Below are 12,348 nucleotides of genomic sequence, written 5' to 3'. Positions count from 1 at the left end.
TCTTCTTTGTACTCATTACAATTTTTATCATATAACTAGTTGGATGTGCTTAATGTCTGCCTCTCTAGCTAGACTATTTTCACTTATTCATCATTCATTTATTCAACGAGTATTTATTGCATACCTACTAAGTGTCAGTTATTCTTAGGTGCACATCTTAGGTGAAGATACAAGAAAATGTCACTGTCCTCATGAACTTACATTCTATTGGGAAGATGGACAAAAACCAAATAATCAAACAGTTTGAAGGCATTAAGGGTTATAAGGAAAGTAAATTAGGGCAAAGGAGAAGAGGCGATTTGGTCTATTTATGTAGGTCCATCAGAGAAAACCACTCTAAGTGGGAGAACGTGTGCACAGAAGCCCAAATAATATAAAGGAGTGAGACTTGGGAGGCAGAGGGTAAGAGGTTCTGGAAAAGGAACAGGAAATAGAATTGCTCTGAGATTGGAATGAACTTGACTTATTTCAGGAACTGCAAGACATGTGGCTGGAATCAAGTGAGCACAGGAGTTGTTGATGCTGCTGGAGAGGTCGGGGAAGATAAACTAGTCTTGGAGGATTTTGTTCTTAATCTGATTTATAAAGTCCTTGAAGGGATTTGAGCAGAAGAAATGATATCTAATTTACTTAAAATACAAACAAACAAACAACAACAACCACTCAAGTTGCATCATGGAGAACAAACCTCAAGACAGTTTCTGGGAGACCAGTGAGGAGGCTATTGCCATATTCCAGGTAAGAAATCCTTGTGATTTGGATTAGGTTGGTAGTAGCAGAAGTGGGGAGAAGTGGTCAGTCAAGATATATTTTGGAGGTAGTGTGAACAAGACTTGCTCAAGAACTGAATATGGGAATGTAATGGAAAGAAAAAAATCAAGGCTGACCCCTAGGTTTTAAACCTTAGAAAGCTGGTAAATAGTGATACTTTTAACAGATTAGAAGCAGAGAAGTGTGTGTGTGTGTGTGTGTTTGAGGGGGTAGAGTCTGTTTTGAACATGTTTCACTTGAGATGTTTATTTTACATCTTAATGGAGATGTTGAGTAGTTAGGTAGAGATTATGTATTTATGCACACCTCTGAGCAAAAGTTGAGCCTGGCCAGAGATATTTGGAATTCATCAACTTACAGTTGATATTTAAAACCACGGGACTGGATAAAATCATGTAGGGAGACTGTGTAGAGAAGTAAAGAGAGCAGGGGTCTGAGCCCAAGGGCACTGGAACATATAGAGGCCAGCATTAGGAGGGGCCATCCATCAAAGGATGGGAAGGAGCATCTGAGAAGGAGCAGCTGGTAAGGAAAACAGAGGCCACTCATCATTGAATGGTACAACAGGATGAGGACTAAGAATTGACCATTGGCTCATTATTGTATATCCAATACCTACCTAGCTCAGTTTCTTGTACAGCAATATCTGTTGAATGAATGAATCTTCACTTCCATTTATTTGTCAGATGTTTATTGAGTATCTCAGGGTTCCACGAAGTGTTCTAGGTCCTATGGATTCACAGCATAGTGTTCCCAATAATCGTAAGTTCTACTGGGGGGCATAGACATACATATAAATGCAACACAAATACATATTATTAGTTTATTTTTTTAAGATTTTATTTTATTTTTTAAAGATTTATTTATTTATTAGAGAGAGAGAGAGAGAGCGCGTGAGCGCGTGCATGCACCAGCAGGGGGAGGGGCAGAGGGAGACAGAGAATCCTTAAGCAGCCTCCCCGCTGAGCGCCCAGTCTGACACAGGGCTCATCCCTCCACCCGAGATCACAACCTAAGCCGAAATCAAGAGTCCCCCTGAGCCATCCAGGTGCCCCTAAGATTTTATTTGTAAGTAATCTCTACATCTAATGTGGGGCTCAAACTTACAACCCTCAAGAGTCGCCCACTCTACTGACTGAGCCAGCAGGCACCCTTGTATTATTGGTTAATAGCTCTCTTCTCCTCCTTCTGCCCTATTCTAAGGAGCATGAATATCTTGAGGGCCCTTAGTTGGTGAGCAACGATGAATCGGGATATATGCATTTGGGGCTATACTGCATGTGAAGACTTTGGCTAGAGGGAGATGTTGAGACAAAGAAGTGGTGGGATTTCATTGAACTGGACAGGCAGCCTCAGCCAAGGGTATCAAATTCAATTAAAACAAAATGTGCCTGCTCAACTCACATGGCTGCATTCTGCTAGACAGTTGACAGTTTATAAAGAACAGTATCAGCCTTAGGGTTATACTTAAATATTCTGATACGAGGGTGGAAAAAGGGGGGGGGCGTTGGGCAGGGAGAGATAAGGCTCCGAAACTAAATATTATAAAATTATTACGTTAGCTTCAAGATATGTTGAACTGTTGATCCTTACAATTATTACCCTTAAATTTCTGCCTTTTAAAAAAGTCTCAAGTCTTGAATCAGCAGTCCCTACTGGCTAAGAAAACTTTTAGGTGTTTTATAAAAACCCAGATCCATGCCAGAAAAGGAAACAAAAACTCTTGATGGATGAGAGAGGAAGTGTGAAGCACTCTATTGCATTACACAATCTCCCATGCTTACCTTGTGGAATTTTGCTGAGGTAGTTTTCTTTATCTCTACCAAGACCACAACTTTTGTGTCCCCTCGCACCCCACCTACCCCCACCGAAAACGTAAATTTAAACAAAGAGAGTAAAACAAAAATCTCTATTGTCCTTTAAGGTCCGGTTAAACATGGAGTCCCTTCCCCAAACTACTTATTCATCAAGCTGTGTTCCTCTATGTTCCTCTATTTCTCATTACATTACATCATTACAGCTCTTATGCCACTGTGTATTACAGTTATTTGAGTCCATGAAGTTATTTGCCTTGAACTCCAAGACCTTGGGAGCATTGTTGTTTAATGCTCAGGACGAGAGGGAGCATTTAGAAGGTCCACAATAAGTACATGTAACTGGAGGGAAGATGCTCCGTGAAGGAGACATAGAAATGGCAGATGCAAGCCTTTATTCGGAAAAGTTTATGGGAACAATGACAGAATATTTAACAGTGATACAGAAGTATTTAGTACAGAGGTGAAAATAAAACCAAGACTCTACGCCCACTTTTTACTACCATGTTCCCATTCACTAGTGGCTTCTCAAACCCCATTCCCTCCTAGATCCCGAGCCCAAACGCGGCTGGGTCTCCCTGGCCAATCGGAGCGCAGTCTCCCGCAGTCGTGAGGACCACTGCAGCCAATGAGAGACCTGGGAGATTTGGTGGGGTGAGACCTGCCGCCCTCTGGAGGAATCCTGGGGGCGTGGTGACGCGTTGGGCGGGGCTGGAGTGTGATTGGCAGGGAAGCGATCAGCCGGCTCAGAACGGAGAGAGGGCCCGGTGCGCGCGTGAGGGGACATGGGCGGGGTAGCGAAACTGGAGTCAGCCAATGGCTGACGCACTACGCACAGCGGGAACGCTAGATCACCAATGGCGGCACGGATATGGCGCCGTGGGCGGGGTTTAGGCCAAAAGAGGCGCAGGGGCAGCGCCTGTTGGTGTCGTCCTCACCGTCGCGGCGGGCGCCTCTTCCTGGATTCATTCATTCGTTTTTCTATGCACGAAGGTAGTAAGGCCTAGTTGAAAGCCATGGAGAGCGCTTTTCCTGCCGCCGGCTTCTTGTACTGGGTAGGCGCAGGCACCGTGGCCTACGTGGCCCTGCGCATCTCGTACTTGCTCTTCACGGCCCTTCGGGTCTGGGGTTTGAGTCACGAGGCAGGGGTCGGACCCAGGCTCGGAGAATGGGCAGGTGAGTGCAATCCAGCGCCGCCGGCCCCTCGCTCTTGGGGCGGCTCGCGCAGCTCCAGGCCGGGGTCTGGCCGGTGCTGACCAAGTCCGGGCCCAGCGCCTGGCCTTCCCCTCTTCGGGTCCCCTCTCCCTCCCGAGGCTCCTGCGTCCCTTGTACCCGCCCGGCCCCTTAGCCGGCTGCTGGCTTGCCTGGACTTGTAGAGTTCTTAAATAGTAGATACGTTGTTGGCCCAACTCAGCGAATCTGAAGTGCCTCTTGGTGGGTGGTGGAGCGATCTGGCCTGAACTCCCAGGGACTTGTGTCCTTTAAGTCATTCCGGATTCATGGCCGGGAGTCCGTCACCTTGCTGCCTCCTCAGTCACACTCTGCGCACCTAGGGTCGCCCCTTGTTCAGTGTTTTTAAAACAAGGTTTTTCGCTTGATTGGAATAGTGGCCCCCTGCTAAGCAGGAAGGGCATTCTGTTGACTTTTGGGGGGGGGGGTGAAGATGGACGAAGAGGACATAGAATTACAGAAGTCTTTCTGCTTTTTGGAAACTTGCCTCTCTCCAGTTACTTGGATACGGCCTAGTTCATGTAATTTACAAGGTTTTTGTTTTGTTTTTAATTTCTCCTTAAACTTTTCTGGAGGCCTGGTGTGTAACATTGTTGCTTCTGCAAAACGGTATCTCTCCGGAAATCAGAAATACTTTGGCAGAAGGACACTTACAGGAAAAAGTGTTCCCCCAAAGAGTAAGCTAAACCTACGGATCTTGTTCCATTCAGTTGGAGGATTTTAAAAGTAGAAGAGAAGGGTCAGATTGGAGAAGTTGGGAAGATTACCTGCAGGGAAGTTTTGCCCTGGCTTTTTTTCTTTTTTGTTGCTTTTCTGTATTTTTCCTTTCTTTGGGCTTTTTTTTTTTTTTTTTTCATTTTAAATCAAGTGGTGTGCTTGTGGTCGTTCTCTGTGATTATTTATTCTGCTATTTCACTATTGAATGTACACTTCTCCAAGCATTTGATTGAATTTTGGGATGGTTAGGGGTTGCTTTCAGACTAGGCTCAACTAAGGTACACAAATAATGGAACTCCATATTCTTCACTTTATTCATTCAAAACATTTAAAGAACCTAGTAGGAAAAACCTTTTTGGGACAGCAGTGTAAAGAGAACACATCTTTACAGGAATGGATATGTAAGAGCTCTGTCCATGATGTGAAGCAGCTGTTCACATTGTAATACTTATTTTTAAAAATCACTTAGTGTTTTCTGATATTCCTTGAAAAACAAGTGAAGTGCTCAACTAGATTGTAATAAAGTTTATGATTTCACAATTGACTTGCCCAAGTTCTTGTCTGTCACATTTGGAAAACTAGCTTGTGAACTTTTGAGATAGTTACACAAGATTCCAGTGCATTAGGAAATCACATATCAAGATGAAGTTTTGTGATTTGTAAGCAAAGAGTCATGTTAATAACTTTTTTTTAAACGATCTAAAATAGACCGTAGTGTAATAACTCAGATGGTCCAAATCATCATTGAAAAGATTTGTTCCAGAGGAAGGAAAGTTGCTAAATTGAAGGAAATGTTTAAAAGATTTAGAAATGAAATTTGAACCAGAACACTGGGATGTAACAGAGGATCATAGTGTCACAAAGTGACACTGTGATTGTTAAGTTCAGTCTACCCTGGATTGTTAGAAAAATCTCTTTTTTAAGTACTTGAGCAGGAGAAATAATCAAGTTGTTATTTGTAACATTACATACATGTGGTGACCTGGATCTTAAAATATTTTCTTTACCTCTCCAAATTCAGGGAATCTTTGAAAAACAAAATTAAGAGTACTTCATCTTAAACAGGTTCTTTGTATCATTTGGAGGGATGAACTGAAATAATTTGACAACAAAGCAGCAGAGATGACACTTGAATAATTAGAGTTAAATGTGATTAAAATTAGGTAGATAATTTGTTCAATCGAGGTTAGGATTATTAGAATTAATTTTTGTGTCTAAGTAGCACTAATAAGTTTTCTCCCCTATAAAATTGGTATCTTCATCCTGTGCAGCCTTCTTTGAATAAATGGTGGTAGCAGGCAGTTTTAGGGAGACATTTTCTACTTTCTAGTACTAACATTTAACATCTTCCTCTCCATAATCAATTAAATACTTCATGATATATTAATGTGCATTGAATTGATAATATATTTTTGTTCTTGTTATTCTTAAGTCTCTTCATGTGAGTATGTTTAATTTCTCCTCAGATTTTAGAATCTGAAGGAGTGGGAGTGTGGGTCCCCATTTTTTTTTGTCTTTTCCCACAGTAACTGGTGTATTGATCAGATTTAAGTGCTTCTAAACTTAAAAACAAAAGCTTGGAAAAATAAATAAGTCATGAGGATGTAATGTACAGCATGGCAACTATAGTTAATAATACCTTACCGAAAATTTGAAAGTTGCCGAGAGATTAAATCTTAAAAGTTCTGGGGCGCCTGAGTGGCTCAGTCAGTTAAGCATCTGCCTTCAGCTCAGGTCATGATCCCAGGGCCCTGCGATCAAGCCCCGCATCGGGCTCTCTGCTCAGCGGAGAGCCTGATTCTCCCTCTCCCTCTGCCTGCCACTCTGCCTATCTGTGCTCTCTATCTCTCTGTCAAATAAATAAATAAAATCTTAAAAAAAAAAAAAATCTTAAAAGTTCTCATCACAAGAGGTGTCTGGCTGGCTCAGTCGATGGAGCATGTGATCCTTGATCTTGAGGTCATGAGTTCAAGCCCCACACTGGGCAGGAGAAAATTCACGAGAAAAAAATTCTGTAAATATGTATAGTGATGGATGTTACCTAGACTTACTGTGGTGATCATTTCACAATATATACAAATATCAAATCGTGGGGCGCCTGGGTGGCTCAGTCGGTTGGGCGCCTGCCTTCGGCTCAGGTCATGATCCCAGGGTCCTGGGATCGAGCCCGGCATCGGGCTCCCTGCTTGGCAGGAAGCCTGCTTCTCCCTCTCTCACTGCCCCTGCTTGTGTTCCCTCTCTCGCCGTGTCTCTCTCTGTCAAATAAATAAAATCTTAAAAAAAACCAACAAAACCAACTATCAAACCGTTACATTGTACACCTGAAACTAGTATAATGCTGTATGTCATTATATCTCAACAAAAAAAAAACAAACAAACCCCCAAAAGCTTGTAAAAACATGAAAACAGGTCTGCTTTGCAATCAGTAAAAATATTTCAGACCACGTATTCTTTAATCTAGTTAGGGTTTTAAGACCATGCATTACTTGGCCCATACCCTAGTTTATCTCTTTCCTGTAATCCAGAGTTAAGTCATCTCTTTTCCCTAGTTCTCTCCAGTACCATTCCCACTCAAGTGAGTTACGCCGATTTCACCAGGTCCGTGGCAGATGCGTTTTGCCAGTTTTGCCTGTCATTGTTACTGGATACTGCCCGTACTTCTTAGAACAAAAAGCTCCTGTGGAACTGGAGCTTTAGTTCCTTGAAGGTCACTGTAGCGAGTAATCAGAAGAAGATTGCTAACAAAAGTGGTCAGTTTATACTAAATAAAGGAGAGAACAGTCATTACTGTGGAGCAATGAAGAATGTAATCTGTAGGCTTTGGTTTGAGCATAGATAAATTTTGCATTTATTTGAGCAATTTCCATCATTGTCATTCATCTAAAATGATTGATGTTGAAATAATGTGGAGGTGAGAGATGGAAAGACAAGGTAAGTATACTTCTAAAGCCAAGATACTTTAAACCCAAGACAGCACTCTGAGCTCTTATTTTTAGTTTTTAATAGGATATTGCTCCAGGCAGCAAAGAATAAAGGATCCACTAAGCAGTTAGATTTAAAAAATAGCTTTATTGAGATATAATTTCTATACCATACAATTTACCCATTTAAAGTGTACAGTTCAAGGGGCGCCTGGGTGGCTCAGATGGTTAAGTGTCTTCCTTTGGCTCAGGTCATGATCTCCAGGTCCTCCTAGCTCAGCGGGGAGATTGCTTCTCCCTCTCCCTATCCCTCTTCCCCGGCTATGCTCTCTTTGTCTCTGTTTCTCTCTCCTTCTCAAATGAATAAGTAAAATCTTTAAAAAAAAAATTAAAGTGTACAGTTCAAGATTTTTATTATAGTTACAGGGTTGTGCAACCATTATAATATAATTTTGGAACATTTTCATCTTCCTTAAAAGAAACCCTGTACCCATTAGCTGTCACTCCCCAACCCCCACCCCCTGAAGCCCTAGTCAACTATGAATCTACTTTCGGTCTCTCTGTATACATTTATATGTATGCCTATTCTGGATATTTCCTATAAATGGTATCCTACAATGTGAAGTATTTTGTGACTGGCTTTCATTTAGCACCATGTTTCCAAGGTTCCCCACATTGTAGCTTGTTTCAGTGCTTCCTTTCTTTTTATCGCTGAATAATACTCCATTCTGTGGAGTGAGTTTAGATTTTCCAAAGGGTCTTTACCTCTGCATTTTGCTGTCTGCACATCTATATTAGCAGATCCCTGAGATTTTGCAGCTTTGGATGCTGATGGAACTCATTTGGCCCTGTAGTATTCCAAGGTTTTCCTAATTCAGATGACAGTGAAGACTTAGAAAGGTCATGGGGTGGTGGGCTTCTTTTGTAGAAAAGCCATTCATCAAGCTGGCTTTGCTTAGCCAAGCTTCAAGAATCAAAGGATTCTCAAAATTGGGTGGGGTGCATAATTTCTGTTTTTACTTTGGATAACTACACAGGATTGTTCTAGTTACCTCCAGTGGCTAAGGGCTGCTTGAGTAACCAGGGCCCACTGGCAGTAGGTCCCTTTCTTTAACTGGACTTTGAGGTATCAAATGATTTGAGGAATTATGTATGAAATGTTAATTATTTAAATTGGCAAGCCCAGAAGTCATATTAATAGCTGCCATTTATTGAATGCTTAAAGTATTCCAGGCATTTGACGTAGATTATCTTTAATCAGTCTTTGAGCTCTGCCCTATTATCCCCAGTGTATAGAGGAAGAAACGGAGGCTTAGGTAAATGACTTCCTTTGTCTTTGGTTTCATAGCTAGTGAGTTGGCAGATGAGGATTGGAAGCCAAGTTGTCCATTCTACAATATGCATGTGCTTATGCATTGGTGATTGGTTTATAGACTGCATGAGTACTTGGGGTGGATTCCTTTATATCTTAGGAACATACTGCTTTGTTTTATTTTTTATTTTTTAAGCTTTTATTTTTTAATTTTTAAATTATTTTTTAAAGATTTTATTTACTTGAAAGAGAGAGAGCACGACCCAGGGGAGGGGCAGAGGGAGAGGGAGAAGCAGGCTCCCCGCCAAGCAGGGAGCCCTACCAGGCCCATACCAGGACCCTGAGATCATGACCTGAGCCAAGTCAGATGTTTAAGCGTTTATTTTTTTCTGTAATCTCTACGCCCCAATGTGGAGTTTGAACTCACGACCGTGAGATCAAGAGTCACATGCTCTAACAAACAAGCCAGCCAGGTGCCCTGGAACATACTGCTTTTTAGTCGAAGGCACACTTTCCAAATGTGCACATGCTTGGTGTTTCTGGAAGCATTGTGGACTAGGTAGCACCTGTTGGAATCAAGTAGCTCGGGATTGGTCTGAAAGAGCTGCCCTGGGGGAGCAATGAGTGAAGGGAAGGGAAGAGTAGGTGTTAGGCTCCTGAGGCTGGAAATTGGAGGGCTCTCACGAAACAGGGCCTGAGTGACTAGAGCCAGGAAGGGATGGACGGGAGGTAAAATGAGAGTGGAGGTGGGGAGAAGGAGCCAGGGAGCAGGGCTATTTAATCTATTCCAGGAACAGGGAAAACAGTTGAAGGGATTTTAAGCAGAAGGATGATGATGTTGAGTTGCAACTCTAAAGAGAATTCCTTGTTTCTCTGACCTTCCCAACATTGTTGCATTGCCACAGAGACGGACCAATGCAAGTTATTCAGGTAATCTCAGTCCAAATTGCCTTAAAAAACCCCAAAGATCCCCAAATGCAAATTCATACTTTATGGAGTATGGGAGCGTACTTCTGTGCCATTCCTGGTTATCATCTTTCAGAGACCATTTCTCCCTGGGGGAAAATCTAATCACTGTGATGTGGGAAGTTCTACTCTTACCAGGGACTGGGTGAGAGGGTTTGTTGCATGAACCCTGAAACTGGGTTACTGCTTTCTTGAGGTCAGTCCATAAAACCGTGGTGTGGTAGTTGAGAAGCCTGCCACAAATCCCGTATCAGAGGAAACACTGTTTTATTTACTCACTTTGTCTAGTGAAACAAGGGCTTTACCCCAACTCCGGCAGTTCCGGGGAGACTGTCCAGTTTCCGCAAAGTTATCTTTAGCACCATTAAGTGAGGTTACTTTCTATTTAAATGATGAAGCCAGTCGGGGAAGGGAAGAAAGGCTAGCAAACTTAAGATTTAGAACAATTACTCCCTCTCAAGAGTATTTTTTTTTTAAGATTTTATTTATTTATTTGACAGAGAGAGACACAGCGAGAGAGGGAACACAAGCAGGGGGAGTGAGAGAGGGAGAAGCAGGCTTCCTGCTGAGCAGGGAGCCCGATGCAGGGCTCTATCCCAGGACCCTGGGATCATGACCTGAGCCAAAGGCAGACGCTTAACGACTGAGCCACCCAGGCGCCGCCCCTCTCAAGAGTATTACATTGGTTAACAATAGTGATAATGGCTTTGGCTTTGGCTTTGGAGTCGGAGCTGCAAGGGTGAGCTTTGCTAGTGGCTAAAATGTTTGACTTTGGGCAAAGATAGTTAACCTCTGAGAATAACTTTCTTCATCTTTCAGATGGGACTTATGCTTTTCAGGAGTATTATGACAACGAAATGAGACGTAAATGAGGCTCTAGTGTAGTCCTTTGTGTGTTTTATGGATACTAAGTAAATATTGAAGGACATTTTTTATTTGTATATATTACTCTTATTTGATGAAGAGGAATTGTTGAAACCAAGAATAATATAGTTCACTCAGCTGATAAACGATTAGAAATTTGAAGTTATGAACAGATCACTTAATTAGTGATTACTTGAGGAAGATTTCTTGCTTTTGTGAAAAGATTGACCAAGTGCTTCCCTGAAATATGGTTCCCCTTAGTGGACCTAAGATATGAAGGTTTAGGAAAATTTGGTTCTGTGCAACTTTTCAATTGAATTTGTAAAAATCTTAGAATTATCTCTGACTCTTCTTCTCTCACCCCATATACAGTCTATTAGGAAATCCCATTGTCTCTAACTTAAGAATATTTAGAATCCAGTTCCTTCTACACTCTAGTGTAAGCCACTGAAATCTCTTGCTTTGATAGAATGGCAGCCTCCTGTCTCTCTGCTTCCACATTGCTGCCCCCCGCCCCCCCCCACCCCCCACCACCCCAGCTGATTCTTAAACAACAGCCAGAGTGATCCTTGAAAAGCTCAGGTTGGATCATGTGATCCTCTGCCCAGATCCCTCCAGTGGCTTCTCATCCTGTTCGTATTAAAAACCAGAATTCTTTTCTGTGGTTGACAAGGCTTTCAACCACCTGCCTCCTGCCTTCTTTTACCTCTGACTTCATCTCTGCCCAGTTTTCCTCTCTCTCTCTCTCCCTCCCTCCCAGTCATTTTCACTTCTTGCTTGAACATGCTTCCTTGAACTCACTTCCTAGGACATGCTTGACACTGCTGCCTTGGAGCCTTTGGTTATTCCCCCTTCCTGGAATGTGCGAGGGGTGGGGTGTTTTGCTTTGGTTTTGCATTTTTTTTCTTTTGTTTTGCAAAACGTGTACACCTTTTTTCTTTTTTGTTTTAAAATTTCAAGTGACGCACACCTAAAAAACGAGATTGAAATTAAACCAAGGCTGGTTAGGGGCACCTGGGTGACGCAGCTGGTTAAGCATCTGCCTTTGGCTGAGGTCATAGTCTCAGGGTCCTGGGATTGAGCCCCATGTTGGGCCCTCTGCTCGGTGGGGTGTCTGCTTCTCCCTCTCCCTCTCCCCCGTGCACGTGCACTCTCTCTCAAATGAATAAATAAAATCTTAAAAAAAAAGAAAAACTTAAAAAAATGAAAAAAATAAACCAAGGCTGGTTAGATAAAGACTGGTTACAGAATTAGTATATTAGAGCAGGGTCAGGATAACAGTTTGAAAGTGTGAAATGTAGTGAGATCAAAAAGATGTCCTTGAGTAGCACTGGTAATAAGGTATCCTTTCTTCATCTGTGGTTTTAGGAAATTGTTACAGGAAACCAACCACTCTGCCACATTTAATAAACATTTAAATATTAATAGAATTTTGGTAATATATAGATTATTTATCTCCAAATCCTTACAAAATTCTTGGAAATAGATTTTCTTTTATTAAGAATGACTTTTCCAATTAAAATTTCAGCAAAACCTTGCTAACTGGTAAGGTTGAGTGAATTAGTGAAAAAATAAATAAATTCTAGGATCTGTTGACCAAAATATAGTTTGGTTATTTTGTTTTGTTTTGTTTTAAAGATTTTATTTATTTATTTGACAGAGAGAGATAGCGAGAGCAGGAACACAAGCAGTGGGAGTGGGAGAGGGAGAGGGAGAAGCAGGCCTCCTACTTAGCAGGGAGCCCGATGCGGGG

At 42.1% G+C, this 12,348-nt stretch overlaps 1 protein-coding gene across 2 annotated transcripts in view; it reads left to right on the top strand.

Moving 5' to 3' along the window:
• The first annotated feature begins 3,468 nt into the window (after nucleotides 1-3,468).
• HSD17B12 (hydroxysteroid 17-beta dehydrogenase 12) overlaps nucleotides 3,469-12,348 on the top strand; it is a 156,761-nt gene continuing 147,881 nt past the window's right edge. For both annotated transcript variants that reach the window (XM_054511976.2, XM_045893874.3), the window contains exon 1: nucleotides 3,469-3,761. In XM_054511976.2, the coding sequence (XP_054367951.1) occupies nucleotides 3,602-3,761 (160 nt within the window). In that variant the 5' untranslated portion in view covers nucleotides 3,469-3,601. The remainder of the gene's footprint in view (nucleotides 3,762-12,348) is intronic.

The sequence above is a fragment of the Mirounga angustirostris genome, unplaced genomic scaffold, assembly GCF_029215605.1.
Source record: "Mirounga angustirostris isolate CCGP_5_RB_7025 unplaced genomic scaffold, mMirAng1.0.hap1 SCAF_13, whole genome shotgun sequence".
Lineage (NCBI taxonomy): Eukaryota > Metazoa > Chordata > Mammalia > Carnivora > Phocidae > Mirounga > Mirounga angustirostris.
This window is presented reverse-complemented; position numbering and strand designations above follow the sequence as displayed.